This window comes from Acanthisitta chloris, unplaced genomic scaffold (genome assembly GCF_000695815.1).
Source record: "Acanthisitta chloris isolate BGI_N310 unplaced genomic scaffold, ASM69581v1 scaffold35, whole genome shotgun sequence".
Taxonomy (NCBI): Eukaryota; Metazoa; Chordata; class Aves; order Passeriformes; family Acanthisittidae; genus Acanthisitta; species Acanthisitta chloris.
In genome coordinates, this window is record NW_008675140.1 from 87955 (window position 1) to 112005 (window position 24051).

Consider the following 24051-nt stretch of genomic DNA (forward strand, 5'->3'; position numbering starts at 1 on the left):
GGAGCACAGAGTACCTGCTGCAGCAGGAAGGATTGGCTGTTGACTGTTCCCTGTGGGCTGTCAGAAGTGGGTGTTCACAGGGTGGTGTCTGTCCTTCTGTTTCAATGACTTGCAGAGCTCTGGAAAAACTTCCAGCAAATTCTGCCTGGGCAGTACTTGGGCAAGTGCCTTGGGGTTGACATGAGATGACTGAATCTAAATTCTTTTTATTAAACCTGCATGTGACTTGGATTTGCCTTTGATGTCAGTAGCTTTCAAATAAATTATTACACAGTTAAGTTAACTTAGGCTACTGAAAATGAGTGCTCAGGTGATCTTTATTTCATCATACCGTTGCTGTACGATGATTTTATTAAGAACATAGTACAAACCAGAGGCTTTAGAAAAAACAATGCAGCAAAGGATTTATAAGCAATCATTGGCCATTATCTCTGCCAGGATTGTAGTTAACAGACTAATAAATTCACTATGCAGTAGCAACCTGGTTTATCAAGGGCCAACACAGGCAGGTGAAATGTTCTGAAAAACACAATTGAAAAATTGCCCTCCTTTTTTTGAGACTATAACTTGGAAAAAAAGTATCACCATTTTAATATCAAGATGATTCATTTAAACATTAGAAGATTCAGCCCTTGAGGGAGGTATTATGGTGGTCTTCAAGGTCTGAGGTTTTCCTAAATGCAAAGTAGACCATGCATTGTCAACACTGTGACAACCTAAAAATGGAAATAGCAGTTGGGGTTACTGGGGAGAGGGAGAAGAACCAATTCTGTCCTCAGATGATTGAAGTACTACAAGATGCCTGTAACAAGTGTAAAATAAAGCAGTTTTTCAATACAATCTTGTCTTGGGACTATTAGTGCAATTAACTCAGCTCTTAGGAGTTTACAAGAGCAGATGTCATTTTTGGTACTGAGGAGTCTGACCTGGTGTAGTCTGGTTCACATGTACCACTGTGGCTGACTTGGTGGAACAGTGATTCCGGTGCTCAGCTACTCGTGGAGGCAGAGAATAATGTAGTCTTGCAGCCAATGTCCTCCTCACCCAAGTTTGAGTTACTAAATGTTACCTTAATGCAAGTAGCATCTGAGTGCATGATGACCATGCTGCTCGCTCTGGATTTTACCTTTGAGCAGAGGCAGGTAAAACAAATTTCCTCATGCTGGTGATCTCAGTGTGGAAAGCATGTGGCTGCTACGTGCATATGGTAATTAGTCATGCAGATGTGATCCTATGGTAACAATCAAGGTGTCTGTTCAATAAATGGTTTGTATTTTCAGATTATCCTTTTATTAGTGGTTAGCTGTCCATTACTGCTATTTACTATGTGTGATGCCAGGTGATCCCAGACTCGTAGTGCTAAGGCACTGGGAAAAAGTAGAACAAAAAATGTCATGTAGTCCAAAAACTTTTTCAAATTGAATGATACAGCTTTATTAATAACTTCATGTATTCTTGTGGCAAGTACTTAAGCACACTTAATGAGCACACTTAACCAATCTGACACCTGACTTGAATTACAAATCGTGCTTTGTAGCTAGTGAAATCAGGAAAAGTCCAAGGAAATGCTGTTGTGCATAAAACAGTTTATGTCCCCGTATGGAATGACATCTGTAATTAAATATAAGCTCTGTTATCATAAGAAAAAACGTGATGTACTTTGAGGAACATGCAGTTGATACTCAAGAGTGTCATTGACAAAATGTCATGATTTGAAACCATTTAAGCTGCTGATAGTAACCATGATCTGTGTACAGTTAAAGTTATTGTCAAGCTTTAGGTTTATAATAAGGTAATCTGCAGTGTCTTACAGGTAAATATTTGTCTTGTTTAAAAGATTGTTAGTACTTGTGGGTGTTTACGCTGCATTCAAGTTAAGATTTACTTCCTGCACACAGTGGTGGAAGAAAGGTGAAAAGTCATTTGCCCTCCATGCTGAACAAAAACCACTGCATAGGAGCAGGTCCTGCAGCACTGCATGGAGACCTGGATGGGATGTAGTTCCAGGTTGAAGAGAGCACCTTTTGGTAATTCTGCACATACAGCCAGCTCCCTGCTTTTTACCCAGGCAGAACTTACCAGTGAGCAGGGCACAGATCAGGATTTCAGATAACCAAACTCTGATTTTGATTGCAGTAGCATCTAACCTTGTGTGATGTACTTGACTTTCCTCTGCCTTGGTTTATTCTTCCTGGTAGCAGTGTGTTAGTTCTGATTTCCCTCTGGAAATTGTTGAAGATTTGATGAAATAATTTTACAAAAGCCAGTTAATCACTACACAGAAAAGTAACACAATGGCAATGCCACTATTGCGATGAGTGGTCTGAGGACATAAAGTCAGTAACTTCACCATGTTGTCACTAACATTGCCAACAAAGTTATTGTGCAATCCTTACGTAGGTAAATCACTTATTGAATTTGGATGACAGGCATGGGCTCTGTGTGGGAAAATACTTTGATCTTGGAAAAGAGCCATCAGTTTGAGAATGGAAATTAGAATAAGGCTTCTGATTTAACTCTGGACAAAGCCCATAGAAGCCTCCTGTCCAAGGCTTGGCTGAATGGAAACTTTTATTAAACATGAGCGCCCAGAATTTGAGGGTGTGGAATCAGCACATAGGATCTTAGCCTTTAGGAGCAGCTTGTGCAGGCTGAAGGGGAGCGAGGGCTTCTGAGGTGAAGGGCCAGTGACAATACCTGCCATCTTGTTAATTAGTCATGCTCTGGTCTTAACGATAAATAACAAGATCTGTATTGCCTGATTGGTATTTGGACTACTAATCTCAAGGCAGAAGAAATTTTTTTCCTTTGTGCCCGATATGATGACTGGCTTCTCTGTTGATGAAACATTCCTACAGTGGTTTTATGTTACAAGCCTGAAGGCACTTTTCCATGTTATGGTCAGCCTTGTGTCACATGTACATCGTGTTCTGCCTTCCACTTAATCTAACTGGGAAAACCTTTTCTTTGAACTGTCCCACTTGTCACAGAGTTTGGCCAGGCTGCCCTTGAATACAGACAGTGGATGGGACTTGGTAAGAAACTAGAACCATTGCAATGAACCAAAAAGCCCAGGAGAGTACTTGTGTTCATGTGATTTGCATAAAGATGAAGTTCCCCTCAGACTACCTGGGGGAAGGGCCCTCTTTGGATTGGGGGTGAAGTCTAGGGGTATCCAAAGAAAATGAGTTTGGGATCAGATTTTTTCCCTAAAACTGCTTGAGAAACTGTTTCTGAATTATACCAGAAGATGAAGAAGGTTTTAGAGAGAAAGCTGCAGGTCAGCAAATTCTTTTCATTAAGCGAAAACAGGCAATGAAGATGTATTTACTTCTTTAACTAGTAATCCTCCAGGTCATTTCTTGAGAAATATTGATGTTGTCACTTTGATAAGGAAATCCTATCTATCAATAAAGCCTAGAGCAACTTTTAATAAAATATTGCAGAGATACCTGTAGAAGGACCAGTGATAGACAGGAAAGCAAACACTTCTAAGGAAAGGCATTTGGGCACCTTTGAAACGTGATGCCATGAGACCTCTAAAATCTCTTGAAGTTTTAATTTTCCATCTAGCATCAGGCTGATTTCAGCAACTCTGGGACAGAAGCTTCAACGTAAAAGCATTCCCTAAGACTCTTAGTGAGCTGAAATGGCATTGTTTATCTTTGCTGATGTTGAGCAGTAAATGCTGTTGGTCATGGCTTGTTACAGTAGCAGTGGCAAAGAGGATGTTTGCAGAAATGCTTTTGAATGGCAAATTGTTTTAGTATTCCCCAGCCACAGGCCTTTGCCTTTCTAGGTCTCTAGCACTCTTGCAGTGTTCCTACACCAGATTTGTGGATATCGTGGACTCCTCGAAGAGCCAAGTTACCAGAGAAGCAGGCGTTAGGATTTCATTTCAGGCTTATGGAGTCTTAAATAGGACTATGTCCATGCTGCTGATATCAGCTTTTTAGCCAAAGGATATTCCTAAAGAAGTCAAACTCAGCGTAAATGCCCAGAGGAACTTCTTTCATGCATTTAAACATCGTCAGCGCTAAGAAAAATAGTGTAATACATCAAAAATGGCACCTGGTAGACTTTAGTGTTTACTTGATTTAATGCTATTAGAACAAAAAGGATCTCTGTGTCCTAGCTGTGTTTCCAAAATACTACCCCTCATTTTCTGTTTGTTTTGAATTTGATGCTGCAGAGCTATGAGAGCCCAAATGTTGTCAGTGTACGCAGTGTGAGGAAAATGGCTTTTACCCAATGTTAGTGGCCAGAAAATCATCACGTGTTAGTTGGAAACATGGTGCTGGGGTAGATTTCCTTAAAATGAGTCTCTTCACTTCATACAGCCTTCTGGTATCCGTTGAGTTGAAAGCAGTTTGCAATATAAGCACATATTCTCAGTTTGCTAGAAGAGCTAGTGCATGGTAATACGAAAGAACAAGAAATGCTTTCACAGAATGTGTAGACTCACACATGTCTGTGCACAATATGTGTGTACCTGCCATTTATATAAATGCACACACACCTACATAGGTATAGGTGATGTATCTATTTTGAAAATAGTCTAGAGGTGATATTTACATGATGCTTTGTAGAGCTGTTTGCACTGTGACAAATAAGTCCTCCCATACTTCCTGTAGCATTTCGAAAATCCATGCAGACTAAAGTGCATGTTTTCATTACAAACCATATAACTTCACTAGCTTTTCTTCTTGCTTAGCTTATATGTGGGAAGTTTTGCCTCAGAATTCAGACAGTTTTATCACACCAGGTTTATAATAAAAGTTTCTCTTTGTTTCTAGTCCTGAAACCTGTTTTTGCAACAAATGTCATTTGGTAATGACAAAAGTTACTCAGGGTAGCCTTCATCAGCTTGATTTCTGGGGTAGCATCTGATTCTCAAGAAATAATGAACGTTTGCCATGGTCTTTGCTGTGCCCAGGTCACAAAAAACCAGTATGCATAGAGAGTCGTAAAATCCACAGCAGTCCCAATGTGTGATGATTCCGTGCTGCATCGTTTTTGTTGTCACTTGTCTTAGATGCCTTTGACACATGTAATGCAACCATCTCTGACTTGTAAAAGCCTTTCGTGATATATGAAGTGTGTGCTGTGCAAAACACAATGGCAATGTGGATTTAATCTGTACAGGAATTCTGTATTTAAATCTGTTGAACAAATTCTTCCTTTTCAGGATGTGGATGTGAACAGCATATTCTAATACAAGTCTTGAGGGAAAACTGTGTGTTTAAAAACTGGTACTCAAGCTAATGTGTTTGGATTATATATGACCTGATGAAGCTATTGTGCTTCATATTGTCATATCAGTAACGTGGATGTCCATGCTCATCTGATTCTAGACCTGAAAAAGGAACAAGGAGGAGGTTTGGTTTGGTAGATAGTTTGTTAGCTTAGTGCCAGCTAACTCTTATTTGTCTGCTGGAAAATACACTGAAATAACACCTGTTTAGAGCCTGCAAACTCTCAGTAGATGTGAATAACTCACTTAACATCAGCTACACTCACTGGAGATCTGCAGCCCTGTGCCAATGTGTGCTAATATAAGCTGCTTAATGTGTAAGTGCTTCCTCTTGATCTCAGTGGATCTATATTTGATCTGTAGTTTAGTATGATTCAAAGTGACATGAGAGAGAGCTTCTCTGTTCCAATGTGCCTTCAGTTATAAAAAACCACATTTGCCTTACACTGTTACGAGGCTTAGATGTTAGTGAGGATCTTCCCCAGACTGATCACATGATAAAAGGCATTTGTAGAGAATGCTGCTCCTTCAGACTGATGCCCAGGCTGGAGACAGGAGTTTGCACGTTTTTAACTGTTTCTTCTTCTGAACTTCGAGATCTCTGCAAGGGCAGGTGCAGGGAAACACACCTATTCCCCTACTCCTGGCTGGCCAGATGCAAGTGCCATCTCAGTTCAGCACTGCTTAGGCTCTGCATCTCAGCAGAGGTTTTCAAGTGGTTGTGGAGTCCATCAGGCAGTTGCCAAAGCAAAGCCTTGTGTAGGAGAACCAAGGAGTGATCTGCAAGCCTGAGAGTTGTCGCTGAATTTAATTTTGAGCCAGTGCTGTCCTCTGCTGAAAGGAATGCTCCTCTGATGATACCAAATAATGCTTTTTGTTACTTGAAATTAAGCAAGAAACTGATTAAAACTCTTCTGCAAAAAGATAACATGCGTACTGTTTAGATGCTTGAGTCGAAATCTGTGTTTTCTTTGAATAATATCAACTTTCCTGTTTGTCAAACCCAGACGATGCATAGTTGGGTGGGTGAGGATTTGCCAGCTAGGACAACTACAGCTTCCTCAGGGCCTGGTGAAGGAAACTTGGAAGAGAAATGTAAACAGGTAGACTGAAAGCCTTTTGCACTAATCACACTAATTGTGTTTGCGGTCTCAACTCAACTGTCTAGCTGTGTAAAGAAACCTGGACTGGGAGCCTGAAAAAAGCCTGTCTGTCTGAAGTAATTTTTTGCTTTGGTGTGCTTTTCTGCTAACTCTCTTGTTGTAGTCCCTCATAAAGGATCAGGGTATGAAGTCCTCTCCTTTTATGGGGCTGCCAGTGATGGGAGCCCATCACCAACAGATGTGTGAGTAATTTGGAAACTGCCTTCATGTAGCTCAGGCATCTAGCTGCTTCTTCTGCTTGGTCCATTAGACCAGTGGCAGCAGCAATCATAAGGCACTTGTATTACTTTTAGGTCCTGACCACATTTCTTTTCTAAAATCATTGCATTTTTACAGTTAACATTGATCTTTTTGCTTAATAAGGCCAAAGCATTTCAAAGAGACTTTAATGTAATTCAACCAAGTTGCAAAGGTTACAGACTTTGATGAATCTGGCTATCATCCACTGTCTAGGTGAAATCAAAACACAAATGTTGGTAAAGCATTTGTGTTCCTTTGGCAGCCAACACTGTTGGACACCATGAATTGCGCTGACCTAAGCGTGAAGCTTTTGGAGCTGCTACTGGCTCATGGAACCTGATCCCTCACTGCATTGTGATATGGAAAATAATGAAGTTACTTAAGCAATCCTTTGCAAATGATTCAAGAACCTGACATGGAGCCAGACCCCCTCTTTAGCATAGTCAGGCTCTGAAGTCACTGGAGTTTCTCTAGCTCAAGCCAGCAGAGAACAACTTCATTAAGATTAGATAATCTGTAGAGTCTACGTTATATGTCACTGAAAGGAGATGGATTAGTGTTCCATACTAATGGTACAGGGACACAAAGGCAAGGGAAAATTCAGATATTACTCTTTCTTCAGACTATATATTATCAAGCACAAGTGTTGCTTGGAGAATGTTTGTACATTGTGTACAGAAATAAGTTTTTTTAGTGCTTGTTAAATTTATCTGCTCTGTCAGTATTCTAATGTAACAAGATTTTTAGAAGATGACCGGTGATTCTGAGATTATGAAAATGTCCTTTGGTTTGTCACAAGCTGAAAATCCACAGATTTTAAAACTCTTAGAAAACATTCCTTTGACCAGATAAATGTATGCTAGATAAATGAAACTTCGAGGATTATCAAGTGTGTCCAGATCTAACTACTAAGACAGGTGTAGAAATGCTGCTCCTGATGGTCTTCATTACTGAAATAAAATTAACTGTAGTAGAACTGGGAAGTATTGCAGGAGTGAAACTTGGATCATGTTATAAATGTGATTTCAAGCTAGCACAGACTTTCCAGCTTTTGAGGCCAGTACTAACAGTGTTGGTCTTACAATAGCAGGGACTGAGACCTTTACGTTAAATATTAAGTAGGAAATTATGGCTGAACTTCCAAAGAATAGCTTTTGCCTGAAATAAACCTGGAACTGCAGTTGGATGGCTGAGGACTGTTTAGAAAGAACACCGGGTGGACCCATGTAAAGCCAGCACTCTCTTTGAGCCCTTTACTGGAACACCACTCTCAGGACGTAGTAGTACTTGGCTTTATTTCAAAAAGCATAGTCTATAGGTCTGTTCTCTTTGAGGCCACGGAAGATTTAGCATTGTGAACTACTGTTCAGCACTTCATTCAAAGCCCATGACCTATTTGCCAGCAACAGCAAAGCTACTGAAGAGCACTGGGTACACCAGATACTGGCAGACACTCTTAAAGACAAGCTGTAGTTTGTGCAAAGAGGGAGGGCAGGTACAGCTCTCTTTTAATTAGAACCAAAACACAAAAGTGGAACAAAATCGAAGTGACTTCTGAGATCTGAAACTTTGCAGCTACTCCGGTAGGGCATAGTGTTTGTGTGTTAGGTTTAAACTGTCCTAATTAGGTAACTGTACTTCAAAGTGAATGCACAGATCATAAAGTCCCTGGTGGAGCTTTCATGAAGGTTTTGCTCAGATCTGAGAGATGCGTCTTGAACATCTCTGACATACAAGAAGTTACCTCCAGAATGTCCCATCATAGGGTGCATGTGCTCTTGTACCTGTTTGCTCTATTTACTTAGGAGGTCTCCAAGGATGGACTTTATTTTTAACCCATCAATGGGAGATGTGTGGGACAAAGGTATCTGAAATCCTTTGCCACCTTGGGCAGCTCTTGACTTACCATTTGATATCTCCAGGTATTCTAGTCTTTGAGCAATCTCTCAACCTCAGAACCTTGTTGATCCATTCTTCTGGGATTTGGTTTGATTTGGGGTTGGGGTTTTTTTTGTGTGTGGTTTTTTTCTTGTTTTGATTTGATTTGATTTTTATTTTTTATTATTTTTTATCTCAATGTGAGATCTGCTTGCTCTGATACAGAGGATCTGCATGTTCACTCCTAACCATCAGGGATATGCATGCCATTCACAAATGGGAATGTACTTTGGCATGACTTGTCATTTTGCATTCAGTTCAACATGCTGTTTGTTGTTCTGAGATCTCTTGTTTGCAGTAATATTTTTATTACAGAAAATACTATGCTGGTGAAAGCTTAAAAGTTCTTGGATCAAAATGGACAGAAATACACGTCCTTGTTGGATGCCAGGCAGGCTTCATGGCAGAGTTGCCCAAAAACTACAGGTCAGAGGAGGGTAGGCTATGGAGTTAAGAAAGCCATGGGGAAAATTATCTCCCCACTTCTTTCATCCGTAGAACTTTAGTGTGGAGTGAATAATGACGTACTGTGTTTCTGTTCAAGTCAGTGAGAGTTTTGGCAGGAGGCAGCATGATCCATCTGGAATGAAGTCTGAAGACCTGTTGTGTGCTGCAGTCCTTGGAAGCCCGTTGAGTGTTGTGCACCTTGGTTGCTTTGTTGGCCATATGAAAAGGATGATGCTTACCAAAGTTTCGTGGATGGAAAATGTTTTTATATACAAAGCTGTGTTAGTTGCTGCTAATAGCAGAAGGAACAGTAGAGCTTGAATTGCAGTTTGCACACTGAAACAATGAGGTACTTTGATTCCTCTCCTCTATGAAAGGGTTCCTGTGTACCCATCATGTGTTAAAGAATTCCAGTCTACAGGGAACTACAGATACACTTAATTATTGTGACTTTATGAACACATTGCTTACTCAAAACTCCTTCTTTAAATTGATGAGAACAATGAATGTACATTTATTCCCACTGCAGTGAATTACATCTGTACCCTCTTCAAAGTTCTTTTTCATTTTTAGGAGGTTTTAGAAAGTTCCTGAAAGGGTCAAACACAAGTACCTGCACTTCTTTAAGCCTGTGTGCATGCTGTCCCAAAATAAGAGCATGTGTACCTTTGCTGATCACTTTGTCAGCCCAAGCCACTGTTTTGTGTCCAGATAAGAATTCTGGAAGTTGATGTGTCAATGGCTACACCCCCCTTGGAGAAGGTGCTGCTGCAGGCCATCAGAGGCCCTTCATCATTGCTTCATTTTTATTGTTCTTTTAATCAATGTTTGTATTTTTTTTATACTTTCAAAGTAAAGGCAGGGGGAAAAAGCCCAGAATTGGTGCAATCCACATAGGTTGGATGCTGCTGGGGAAGTCCAGTTAGGAACATGTGATGTTAATTACTCTTGCAGATCTGCACTCTGTGATTTATTCTGCTTCCATTCCCATTTGATTCCATTGTCTTAGTTCAGGATATGCAGAGCTGTATGTTTGCTAATGGATTAGTGGAGATCCTGTTCTGGCAGCAGTTCTTCAAGGCAGCTAAAACAAACCCTGTCCAGTAAAATTAATGGTAAAATTCTCAATTGTTTCAGTGGTACCCTGGTTTCACTTAGTAAATTTAGGAAATCTGGTGGGGTTTAGCCTGTCTGTGGTTGAGAGGATGGTGGTTCTCTCATCGGTAGGTCTTCAGATGAAGTCTTCTGTTGCTGAAACAGCCTCAACATTGAGACCTGCAAGGAGAGGTGGATTGTCTGTTTGCTAAATCAAACTTGTCACAGCCTTAGGAAGAGGAGAGGTTGGGTGGGAAGAGAACTAGTCCCATTCACACTTAAAAAGCATTGGAATAACAAATTGCAGTCCCAGATTCTTCATACTTATCTGAGTTTCTGGTTTTATTTGTTTTCAGTAAATTTTTGCAGTAACTTTTTCAATTGAAATATGTGCTGGAGAGTACAATGGTAAGTTTCTCACTAGCTGTGAATAGCTGTACACTTCACATCTGAGAAATTAATGATATATGTGCAAAAATATATTGTAAGCTCTAAAAATTAAAACATTAACTATAGCTTTTAGTAATTCCTTAGGATGTATCGTAAAGAACATTTCAAAAATTTATCTGGTATGGGAGTCATCATTTTGAAGGAAACACACATTGTTTACTGTCAGGATCATTACCAAGAGAATGCATGCTCTTTGCAAAGAACAAAAACTGATGGTCTCTTCTTTTTTCTTCCTTTCAGGCAGCACAAATAGTCCTGATTTCTCTCTTTGAATTGAACACTCCTGAGTTTACCATGTTACTTGGTGCCTTGCCAAAAACATTCCAGGATGGTGCTACCAAGCTCCTGCACAACCACCTCAAGAACTCCAGTAACACCAGTGTAGTAAGTGGCCCTTGTCCTTGCAAACAGCAGAGCCCCGAAGACAGCAGCTCACTCATAAGCTGTTGCAGATGTTCAGTAGCTTGAACAGCTGTAACTGTTGTCTTGAAGCAATATGGAAACAGAGGCTTTTGTTTGATGTTGTTTTTATAGGGACCATTAAAATAAAAAACTCAGTTAAAATTTAATATAGTCGTAACCAGAAGAGATTTAAAAAACGACTGAGAAGTGCATTGAAATTGGTGGACTTTGTGCTTTTCATGTTGGTTGTGCTTTTGAAAATCCTGCCAGTAACAACTTTTTGGCTAAAACAGATCCTGATACTGCAGGTTTTCTGGTCTTATGACTGTTATTGAAATCAGTTTTATAGCATATATTGTCTATTAAGACGTTTTCAGGATCCTTAATGTGACCTACAAGGTCACCTCAGTCTACACCTATTTCCTCATGTTTTGTTTTTATATTAAGCTCTTACATATTCTTATTTCTCTGAAGGAGTGTGTTAGTAGAGGATTTAAGTAAGAAACTTCTTCCAGAGCAGCAAGGATTAGGGTATTTTTGTCAGTTTTTTTATGTTGAAATCTTGTGAACCTTTTGGAATTTGAACCCTTCTATCCCACTTTCACAGGGACAAGTTAGACCTTTGTGTAAGCTAGAACTGCAGTGTTAGGCTTCCAGGCAAATGGTCTGGATTCTCTAATGCTTTTTACTTTGTATGAAGAGTGTCAGAATTGGGAGCAATTACTACTTATTTTGCTGTGGTATAAATGATTGTGCAGGCTAGTGGAAAAATGATAAGTTAGTCTGCTTACTTATGCTTGTAACAAGAAAAATCAGAATTCTTTAGACAATGTGGAAAATAGCTGTGTAATTAAAATGCTAAATTGCCAGGATAATGGTTTACATATTTTGGAGCCTGGCAAATCGTGTCTGAGAAGCTGGATAGCCTGCTGGATTGATGAACCATTTCTCTGACAATATTTGCAGGCCAAACATGTTGCATAGTTAAAATTTCAGGTCCCGTGGATTGTAGAGAAGTACACGTAGACTTTATTCTCAGAATATAATACCTTCAGCAACATACTACTGACAGCATGAACCATGGCTGAAGATTTTTAGATCAACAGACAGAATCAAAACTGCACTAAGCTTGTCTAGAGCAAAGGCAATGTTCAGACCTGTTGTTGTACTCCTGCCTGTGCATTGCAACACGTTGCTAATCCCTGTCTTCCTGTTTCTGCATCAGGGTTCCCCCAGCAATACCCTTGGTCGGACTCCTTCCCGGCACTCCAGCAGCAGAACCAGCCCCTTAACTTCACCTACCAACTGTTCCCATGGTGGATTGTCTCCAAGGTAATGTGGCAAGCTAATTAAACCACTTGCAAAATATTAAAGGATTTCAACACCAAGTATGCGTTTGCAGAATGACTCACTTTGAAAGCAACAAGACAAAAAGTTTACAGTAGATTGCGCCAAAGAAACAGAGTTTAAACATGATGATACGTGGTTTGTGATTGACTTCACTGTTCCAGTGCTCATGTTATCTGTGTAATCTTAATGTCTTTTGTTATATTATTAATTCTCTTTCATAACTAGGCATTCTCCAGAATTGCATTTTTGGGGTCAATAAAGGTAATATTAAATGGCAGCATTAGAAACAAGGTCTTGTGGAGGTTGCATATTTCACAAAGTATATGATGACTTTCAGGTCAGGGGATTTTGTCTATTTTTCAGGTGTGTGCACTTGTGATTAGTAATTCATCTGACTAGAGTACTGTGCTTGTGCGGCTGAGGGAAGTACTCACTGCATCTCTTGTTCCCCTCTTATTCTATGTGAGGATGCAGGACAAGCAGAGGTGGTGACTGTATTTCAGTGCTGAATAGCTCTCAAACTGCTCACCTGGCTGCTCACCAGCAGAGTAGTGGCCTGATCTTTTGGGCAGCAGGTCTGTTGCAACCAGGTGTTTTGCTGAAGCTGCAGATGTTACTCTAGGGTGTATTGGTCCACTCCAACATCATCTGCCGAGCCAGCATGGACTCTTGGATATTGGGAATGGAGATGGTTTGCACCATAAAAACTTACAGCAGTGGAAGTGACAATTTAAACAGTGTGTTCTGGGACCAGAGAAATATTGGATGAAAGTATTAAACTGTTACCTGGACAAGGTCTGATTCATGCTGGGGAAGCTTAAAAGCTGCTGGTTTTATCTGCCTGCCCTCTCCATGGGAGGTCTCTTCCCTTTGTCATGGAAGAGATACAAGAAAACATATTGGGTGAAGACTGCAGTTTGTAGTCTAGTATAGTAACTTACATTGAAATCTGTTGATCTACCCTGTTGTGACTTGCAGAACTCTGTCTGGAAGGATGCTTAGACATGTGAGTTCCCACATATCAGGAGAAGTAGAGGTCTTTAGCCTTCAATGAGTAGTTACAGTAATTCCAGCAGCATCAGAGAGCACATGGGGTTTCCTGAGAAAATTTTGGATATCTAAATACATCTTTGTGACTCCTAAATCTGCTGTAATCCAAAACTGAACTGAGAGTTTACAAACCAAGGTCAAGTTGCCTATTATAAGCTTTTTCCACAAAGGTTTCATTAAGAAATTAAGTGGTAGAGTTTCAGGGAATGGTTCCAACTATGTTGCTTCCTTTCTGACTAGCTTGAGCATTGTTGCTTTGCTGATTTCTGTCATGGGAAATTATTAACTGAGATATGTCTCCCTGTGGTTGTGTTGTGGCTTTGTTGGCCATATTTGCATGTGGCACTTATTTTATAGTTCCACAGCCTCTGACAATGCTTTTTGGGTTTTGACATTGGGACGCAACTGTGTTTTGCCACTTCACTCACTGCTTTTCAGTTTGTCCTTGCATTGTTCTCATCTCTCGATGTCAGGAGGCAAATATCAAAATATCAGTTAAAGCATTCAGAGTACATTGTTGCTGTTGTTTTCTAGCATTTTGGGTTTAGGAACTGAGGGGATTTTTTTCCTCGTGTGATTTGTTCTCAAGGAATAGAGAGGCCATATCATTCTTGAGCATTCTGCCGTTAAGTTGTCAAGACCAAAACTGCTGCAGATGCAGCTGGCCAGGAATTTCCTTTAGAATACAATTAGTCCTTCAATTTTCTGTGGAGTTCTTGGAGATGTTAATTCAAAAATTCAGGTGTCTTTTCAAAAAGTGTTCTTCTTCCTTGCTGGATTTAGTTATTCAACAATGATGTTTAAAAGTGATATCAGTGATAGGTGAAGGTAGAAGCTGCTGTAAAAGCCCCTTAAAATATTGAGAAGTTTTGTTTTTGGTGAGTGAGCTCTGAGCAGTAATGGTAACTGCAGATTTTTACCATTTGTAGAAAGGGCTGTGGCAAGCACAGCAAACTGGGGGCTGTAGCTTCTGATGCTCTGCTGGACTGCATCCTTCCTGAATATGTCTTGGGCAGCACAGTTTGGGCATGGTCTTGACTCATAAGGGTTGTCCTTCTTTCAGATAAAAGGCTTTGGAAAATGTGCTAACAGATTGTGGGAAGAAGGGTACACTGCAGTATTGCGTTTTTTGCTATAGATGCTTCAGTATCATGTTTCCATTTCAAATGCTTGTCATTTGCTGTTCATCAGTGTGTAAAATGTCACTTTTCTCTCTACAAACTTTGAACATAAGCACACCCGAGTCATTCTGATAGCAGTGTAAAAGGATGAAGATTCCCATCTTCTTTGTGTAGCCCTCCTCTGAAACTAGGCTTGGCTTTGCATTTTCATGGGACCTGTTGCCAAAGGTTTTTAGTGTGGTCATGTCTGCCTGTTGCTTCCAGCAGTTCTCCATGGGCAGGCCTTGTCCCTGCCTGTGTCTTCTGCAGGCAGCCTGAGTGCAGTCAGTGGAAGGATTATCTCCAGTTCTTAATTCCAGCTTTGGTTTTGAAGATTATACTTTCCTTTGATTTTTTTTTTTCTTGATGCACAGATTGGAGTCATATCTAGAGATGTACATGTCTTTGGGGCTGGGAGATGTGTAGAAAGGATGTTTTTGGGTCCTGTAGGAATATGAAAATGCTGCTAAGTGTAGCTACTCTCCCATATTGCTAATGGTTTGTGGACAATATTCTCAGTATTAATCAGCAAGGTTTCATTGATACAGACTTACTAAGTATAACTTAGAATCCAGATGACTGATTTTTTTTTTTTTTTTTAAGTGTGTGTGTGCATGTATTTGAGCTCTCTGGATAGAATTTGAATGTTTTGGTTGAAGTGGACTCTGAAAATAGCTAATTTGTCTATCCAGATGGTATCATCTCCGTAAGTATCTCCTGATGTTAGCTTCTTCAAGGGGGTAGCATGCTTTCAGGACCTTAGCAGAGTCCTTTCTCCTGCTTTCTTTTGTTCCCTCCAGTTCTGCTTCACAATCACTATAACATACCCCTATATTTGTGAGTTACTTCTGCATTTGTATCTGCCTTTTTTATTTTTAACTTGACAGTTGTAGCTTTTGGAGGAGAGGAGTTATGGAAAAAAAGAGGTGCTTTCTGCAGAAGAAAAGCAAGGAAGGGCATTTGGGAAGATGGAAAATAATAAGAAAAATCCCAGACTGCAGACTGAAAGAAAAGAATATTTCTTAAGCAGTGCAGATGAATGACTTGAGTTTGTGTTGGACAGAGAAAGTCTTCTGAGATTTAATAGATGGCAAAAAGGAAAACACTAAGTTGTCCTTTGGTGTAAGAGTACTGTTCTGAATGGTGAATGAACTTCATTAACCTCAAATGTTCCATTCAGGTTGGGAATTTTCATCTAGAATTCTGTAGAAGTATTTGAAGGAATATCAAATGAATATGTTTGCCCTATGGTTTCTGCCATTATTAGTAACCCTCAAACCTGTGTGTAGTTCTAATTATTAAAAACAAACAAGCAAAAAACACCCAAAGGAAAAAATGTAGTCCATCAAAGATCTCTAGAGGAAATGCATCAAAATAAAAGGCTAAGAATTTTATTTGGCTGTGTACAGTTATGTGCTTTCTTTTTCACTGATAGTAGGAAATACCATTAAAAATAAAATTTGACACTCTGAGTATTAAGTTGAGCAAGGCAAGGCATGGAAACAGAAGTAAAATAACCTACCCACTTTGTGCAGTAAGGACAAATCTGCATTGTTGGGTGGCCCGTTTGCAGGTAGGTGAGACCTGAGCTGTGAGACTTCTCATCATCAGTCTGAGCTATTTCCTTAGCAATAGTTGTGTGTAATAGCTGTGGGGTTTGCTGGTTAACGAGTGATCTTCTTGACACTGCTCTTCAGAGGAGGTTTCAGCTGGCATTGCTTCTGTTTGCACTGGAGCAATTTTTTACTTGTTTGCCACTTCTGATTCTAAAATATCTTTCACTTTTGCATATATCCAAATACAACTTTCCAAGACTGTGCTGAAATGTAATAGAAACAAAGTGGTGTCATGAATACTCCACCAGCTAAAGCATCTATATTCTCACTTAAAAGATGGTTTTGAAAATCCATGTTCCATAAAGGGAAAAGGCCAAAAGCAAAGGGTAGACAAATTGACACAGGGATGGATGTCTTGACCCAAAGGTGCAGGATCAGACAATAACTCAAAGGGGCTTGTGGAAGTTTAATGAGAGATCTGAATGGACTCAGAGACTGGTTTCATCCAGTCTTCCCAACTTTGTCTGTTGAGTCCTGGGCCATGTCTCCAATCTACATTATACATTTACACTCTAGGCTGACTTTCACTTGCTGCATATTTGGGTTCAGTTTGAATCTGATGAAATAGGATCACATCTTAAGCCCTGCAAAGATTTGCTGATTGCATAGGGCCTCATTGCAGGCTCTTATAAAGGCACCAGAAGATAAACTTTACAAGGTACCTTAGGGTGTCAACTCCAATTTCCTTTGTTCCAGGGAAATCCTGTTGCTTCCAAATACCTGCTTAGAGTTTGAATACAGATGCGTGGTCAGGGATTGTTTATGTAGAACATTTTAAGAGTTGTTTATAGAGACTATATCTGTTTGTAAGATCTACTGGTTAGTACAAGCAGGGTCTATTTTTCTGTGAATCATATAATTATGGTAGGAATGGAAATGAATAATAAAGGTCAAACAATGACTTGTGAGGCTCAACGGAGTATTCTTGTTTAATTTTGTTTCTATTAATTTTTTTCTCTCTCCAAGGCAGCATGACAGCACTAAGCCACTCAGATTATAGTTTCTTTTTTTTTTCCCTCCCTCTCCTTTCTCTGTTTTTTCTCTCTTTTGTTTCTCCTCTGATCACGGCAGTCGGCTCTGGGGTTGGAGTGCAGATGGGCTGTCGAAGCACCCCCCTCCCCTTTCTCAGCCTAACTCCATCCCCACTGCTCCTTCCCACAAGACTTTCAGACGCTCTTACTCTCCCAGGTAACAAGCTACCTGTTAAACCAACTTGTCTGAGGTGTCACAGTATTATTTACCTTTCACGCCGTGGGATTTGTTCAAATGTGGGACTTGCAGAGGCTTTGGTTGGAAAAGGAAAGGAGATGATGACAATTTTCAGAGAGCAGAGGTAATGAGCAGCCACTTCCTCACTGCTTGGGGAAGATGCAGTGTGCAAGTGGGGAAAACTAAGTGAACTTTTCCAGACTCTCACTCCCATTCAGGAAGGTGGCAGGGAGGATGTTTCACAGTTGGTTTCCAATGCAGAACACAGTTGCTGAGCACTTTGGGCAGGCACTGGTTGTGTTATGGTACCATGGGCAATATCTTTCAATTTGGCTACACTGTGCACATGGCACACAAGTATTTCCAAACAGACAAATACAACTCAGGAGTGATTTCACATTGAACCTTGCATATATGATTTTACCAGCTGCTTGCATAGGGTGATTGTGGGACATCTTGGAAATTTGTGGTAATGAAATTAAAATTGTCCTTACCAGAAGATTTATAGGTTATCAATTGCTTATTTTGGCATCTGTTCCTCCTCCTGTGCCCTCACATTTTGTTCCCGTCTGCTACAGATCTTGACTCAGTATACTGGACTAAAGCTGTATACTGGTTTTAATAAAAAAACTCCTTCTGAATACAAATTTAATTTGTCAGACCTCTCTGTTAAACTCCTTGGATTTTTTTTAAGTTTATACCTGGACAACTACCTGCATATGTGGTTTTCTCTGACTTAAATATACCTGATATCTGAGGAAGGACTATGTATAGTCTTTCCTTGAAACAGGAAGTTCCTAATGAAAACCTATTGAAAGAAAAGTAAACAAACTGCTCTTTGAGGGCTCAGAATTTGAGAATCTGTGACACCTGAGAGAGAAAATAGAATCCAATAGTCTGTACCTCTGGGGGTGTCTGCAGAATTAAAGCTTTAATTTAGTGTTCGACTCTTCTAGGACACTAAGATACCTGCAGGTCATCCATGTTGCTTTTGGAATAAACCTGTTTGAGAATGGGGGTTTTTTCTGTTTTTCATTATCTGACACGAAGCTTTGGAGTAATGTGACATGTATTCCAGCCCAGAGCCTGAAAGTGCAAGGAAGTGAGTTACTGTGTACTGCTTGAAGATGCTAAACTGTGGGTTACTTATACATAGTTTGGATTGGAAGCTGGCTAATAGTTTATGGAAGTAAAATGTATTTCATGCCAGACTGGAAAACTGCCAAATTGTATCTTGATAAACTTCTAGACAGCTGCGTTAGTTTTGTGCAGCAGAAGATGGAAAATAATGTTGTGACATCCCTAAACACTGCTCATCTCTACTCACTTCTTATTCATCCTGTGCCTTTCCTCTGGTTTTCTGCATGGGTCATATTTTTTTTTCCTTTTGTACCTTTTTTTCCTCCTGAAAGGTGAGTGTAGTTCCATTTTATTTTTTCTTCCCCCCATTGTGTTGTCTGTGAAGTATTCCAGTGCACATACTGTCAATAGACATGTGTGTTCACATGTAGAATTTTCATTCATGTAGAACACAGCCATAATGTGGTCTCCTACGCAGGCTTACTCTTGACGTATGAAATCAGTGGATTCTTCACATTTTTATTAAAATGTGGTTTTGTGCTTTGACAAATGCATCAGATTGGTGTCTCTGTTGAGAAATTAGTCCTTTAGCACTGCAGAATCTGTACTTTGATTATTCTTCGGTAACAGCGTAGGGCAAAAATCATCCCTGAGGAAAGAACTGATCATTTCAGCAGAAGATTTAGTGTCAGTATATTTGTGATTATTTCTCATTTTCTTGCCATGGATATGTAGCTGTGTGACCTTTGGTAAGTCATGTCGTCTCTTGGTATGAGTACACAGGTACAGCCACATGTATAACCTTCTCAAATGATGCTTTCATTGCTCACTTAAATATTGTATGAAGAACCCTTTAAGATCTATCAATTAAATGTGCTTGTGCTCAAGATGTGTATTTTTGAGATCATACAAAACTAAGATTTTCCTATTCCTGCCTGATACTTCTAAAAACCTAAGAACTGCCTTCTCTTCTGTCTAGCAAACCACCACAGTGCATTAGTGTTGTTCAGCTGTCTGGAAAGCCCTAAATACTGTGACTTCTGTAGGTTTGTGAACAGCTTTTGTTTCCTGAACTTGGTCTGTTCTTTAAGTGGTTTCTCTTTCTCCCTGACTTGACAGACACTGTTTAAAGTTGGGGAGCTGTTCTTTGGTTTCTTTGCCAGAATACATGGTGCTGATGCTTGTGTGAGTGTAGTGCGAGCGCGTTGCTTGGGAGCCAGGGATTATGGCTATTTTCAGTGTGTTAATCTCGAAGGAATTGGGCAGCACCAATCTTTTCCTCTGTCTGAAGTTCCCAAGTTTCTTGCAGAATAAAACCCCAGTGGTTATAGATATTTAATATCTTACTTTCAGTTCTATTGAAAATAATAGCTGTGTACCCAGGATTCAGAAGGGATTTTCTGGGGTTTTTGGGTTTTTTTTCCACACCCACCTCACAGGGAATCTTTCTTTTGTGGAAAAGGAGCACATCTCTTTGTTCAGCCATTCACCTCCAAGCCCATCCTGTCATCCTTCCCAAACTGTTAAAAAATAATAATTCACCACTGTAGGGTGCCACTTCTTGCAATTTATTGACAAACAACTTGCTGCAAATGTCTTGGATTCTTTCAGTCTATTTGCATCTGGCTCCGCTAAGATCCAAGACTCCACCAGAGAAATTGTCCTCTCTTACTGGGTCTATTCATTTAAATTTCTCTTGGATACTGATTGTCATGCAAACTCGACTTCTAGAGAGAGCAAAGCCCTGCCAATAATGCCTTTTTATTTTCTCCAAGTTTGTAGGAGCTCCTCTTTAGCCAGATCTGCACTTGCATTTTGTCATGGAACTTAATTTTGGATAACTCCTCAAGGAATCCCAAAACTTTCGTGGCTTTATGCTGCTGAGAAGTTTCTGAGGAACAGACTGCAAAAAAGCATCAGATTTGAGTTAGAGAATTTCCAAACTTAGCTCAATACAGAAATGCATCTTTTATCAAGGCATTGTGCAAGTGGTTTTGGTTTTACTACTTTGTAGATTTAAATGGGCCATGTTAGACTAAGGTTTATGTCAAGATACATTTTCCTTTCCATTTAAATCTGTCAGAGTTTTGCATATTATTAAACAATTTCATTGATTTCATTTCCACCAGCTGTCACAACCCTTGAGTTCTCACAGTGATTGACTTTATTTCCCTTTTTAAATTGCACTATTATCATACTGGGGATAGGTTTTTTGGTTTACAGAAGCTAGCACACTTACTGCAATGGAATGTAAGAAACAGTGGACCTGATTTTCCGTCACTTACAGCAGTGTAACACCACTGATTTCAGTGGAGCTTCTCCTAGATTTAGCCCCGTTTCGGGGGAGACTCAGACCTGAATTTTGATTCCATCCATGTTTTGTTTCAAGTGACCGTTAGAAAGGGTATGCCAAACCATCTGTCTCTGACTTGTTTAGGTTAACACTCCTAATCAGATTCCAATATCATTTGTAACATTTCATATACGTTTGGTCTTTAGTATGCTGGATTATGACACGGAGAACCTAAACTCTGATGAAATCTACAGCTCTCTTCGTGGAGTCACGGAAGCGATTGAAAAATTTAGTTTCCGTAGTCAAGAGGACCTGAATGAGCCAATCAAACGTGATGGAAAGAAAGACTGTGACATTGTAAGTATTCAACTGATCAATGTTCCTGGATTGGTGAAATTTTAAAACATTGTAATCAAACCTGGCTGTGGATTTTTAGTGTACAAACTTCAGTTATTCCTGCTCTAGTCTTAGAAGCATCTTCTGCTTAGTGGTTATACCTTAATTATGGGGTCCCACTAATCATAGAATCATACAATTTCAGGGGTTGGAATGGACCTTAAAGATCATCTAGTGCCAACCCCCTGCCATGGGCAGTGACACCTGCCCCCTAGCCCAAGGCTTCATCCAGCCTGGCCTTGAACACTGCCAGGGTTGGGGCATCCGCTACCTCCCTGGGCAACCTGTGCTAGTGTCTCACCACCCTCACAGGAAAAGTCTTTTTTTTCTGTAACCACTGCATGAATGGTTACAGAATTATGTCCCATGTGAGGTGCCATTTGTTTTAATTAAATACACAGCCTTCAAAATTTATGGGAATCTTAAATGATGATCCTTATGGGTCCCTTCCAGCTTGAGATATTTTATGATTCTGTGGCAGTTTTGCTTCCTATCTGGATGACCAAATTTATATGAGTAGATAAAATTAGCCTTCTAAGCTAAAAGTTCTTGGTCCAAGATGTTTCTTCACGACCCTTCTATTGTTCACGTCATATTAGCTTGCTATGCATCATTCAGTCTCTATCAGTGGGTTTCATGAGGAGGATGTTGCTTTTGCTTCCTTTCCCTTTCTTAGCAAATTGTTCATGTTCCAGAGCTTATTATCTTTGCCAGCTTGTGCAGTTTTAGAAATATATAATATAAAAGAAAGATGTGGTAACTTAGGTTTCCCTTAAGTATTATGTATAAATAATATGTAAATGATCCTATGCCTCTTCCTGTTGATGGGTAAACTCCAAAAAGGCTACAGCTTCCACAGAATTTTGAAGGGTCTCATATCTTCTCTTTCCATTTGATCCCCCAGGTGTCTCGAGATGGTGGCCTGGCTTTACCCAGTGGTGATGTCCGTGGAAGCAGTGACATTGTGGAAGGTGGAAGGATGGCTTTAGATAACAAAACCTCCCTACTTAACACCCAGCCACCCCGCGCCTTCTCGGGGCCACGCGCTCGAGACTATAACCCCTACCCTTACGCTGACACAATTAACACTTATGACAAGACTGCCCTGAAGGAAGCAGTGTTCGATGATGACATGGATCAGCTTCGGGATGGTTTGTATCAGCCTACCTCATAAAACTGCAGGCAGCTTGCTCCCTTTCTCTGTGTGTCTGGGTATGCTCTCAGATACAACCCTGCTCATTCATTAGCTATATACATTACTTTGAGTCAAGGCTTGGTATGAAATATCCTTTGTTCTTACGTCCCAGCAGAACCTCATCTGTGGCTATTGAGAAAATGCTATACTGTGGGTTTGATTTTTGTTTGCCTGGAGTTTCCCTCAAACTAGTCCCTTAAGCATCTACATGCATCTGTAGGGATACTATTTTGGGACCTTCCCCTCTTTGAGTGAATTGTTTCACTCAATAGCTCGTTATTACTGAGTGTTTGACTTCATTTAAGTAGTGCTACGCCTCAGCTTTATTCTTTTGCAGTGCACTGATGAGTCACTGTACTTTGATCTAAAGGTCATACATGTGACCACTGGTTCTGGGTGTGTGTGTATCTGGGAAAAACCACGGCAGCTCTCATCTTGTAGAAATAATTGTTGGAACTGGAAAAAATCCAGTTGTCATCTCTTCCTTGTTCGTTAGAAGCCTTGTGCAGTCATGATTCATGAGCTGTGTTATGAGCTCAGGTTGAATTGTGGGCTGGTCAGATTCTCTTGCCTGCTTGGCTGAGGCCACCAGGAATTTGATGCGTTTTTGGGGGACCCATTGTTGTGCTCACTTTGTTCTGTAGATAGTTAGTAATCCTAGCATCTTTGATCTTTTTCCCTGTTTCTCCAAATGATTTGCTGCCATTTGTCCTAGAAGTACCCATTGACCATTCGGATTTGGTGGCTGATCTTCTGAAAGAGCTCTCCAACCACAACGAGCGGGTGGAGGAGCGGAAAGGAGCTCTCCTGGAATTGCTAAAGATCACAAGGGAAGATAATCTTGGAGTCTGGGAGGAGCATTTCAAAACCATTCTGCTCTTGCTGCTGGAAACACTTGGAGACAAAGATGTGAGATGTAGATTTTTGTCTTAACTTTCCTGTACTTCGCTTCATCTATGGTGATAGTTCCTTCACGCTAGTTTAAATGAAGCCTACTACTTACCAGTGATGCTGCACTGTTCATTTTTGCTTTTGAAGGTTGACAACTCTAGTTTTCAGTGATGAGTTTTAAGGTACTCTGAAGTGTCCCAGTTTTTCCCCTCCCTCCAGAGTGTTACTTAATAAAGAACTGGAAGTTGAATAAAGACGTTATCTTCTAATCTAGTACAAAAATGACCAAGACTTCACTAGTTGTTTCCTTCTGAGTTAGGATGAAATTACAAATTCTCAACTATTTCACACCCATTCCTGAAAAGGAGAATAAAGACACTCTGGAATATTTTATTTTTTTCCCCTGTGTAGTTTAAAGATCCAGGGTATTAGATCTCATGCAATGATGGGTCACTGTCTCATGCAAAATGACACTAGGACAAGCTGCATTTATAGAGGATCTTGTTTTGAAGTATTGAAAAACGCTGCATTATTATCACAGCTTTGTGTTTGGTAGTTGATCAAAGTGGTAATTTACAGACTAAACGTTTTTCCACTTGGGGCTATTTGTTCAGCTTGCAGCACAATGATATTTGGTAAAGGCTCAGTATCCTGCTGCACCTTCACATCCATGCTCCATCTGAACATTACAACATTGAGACTTCAAAGCACTTAGAGTTCTTTTTCATTTCATCTGATTAAAAATTCTGTTGTGTTTCTTATACTTCTTGTAAAGTATATGGCTCAGTCTCAGAAGTTTGAGTTCTGAAGCAGTGTAGTGTG

General features: G+C 40.1%; 1 protein-coding gene across 1 annotated transcript in view; it reads left to right on the top strand.

The window, feature by feature from the left end:
* The window catches only part of CLASP1 (cytoplasmic linker associated protein 1), a gene marked incomplete at its 5' end in the record, with an annotated part of 124107 nt that overhangs the window by 86199 nt on the left and 13857 nt on the right, over nt 1-24051 (top strand). Inside the window, 6 exons of the mRNA XM_009075580.1 lie at nt 10828-10971; nt 12215-12321; nt 17237-17353; nt 20954-21104; nt 22048-22294; nt 23057-23247. Of these exons, the coding sequence (XP_009073828.1) occupies nt 10828-10971; nt 12215-12321; nt 17237-17353; nt 20954-21104; nt 22048-22294; nt 23057-23247 (957 nt within the window). The remainder of the gene's footprint in view (nt 1-10827; nt 10972-12214; nt 12322-17236; nt 17354-20953; nt 21105-22047; nt 22295-23056; nt 23248-24051) is intronic.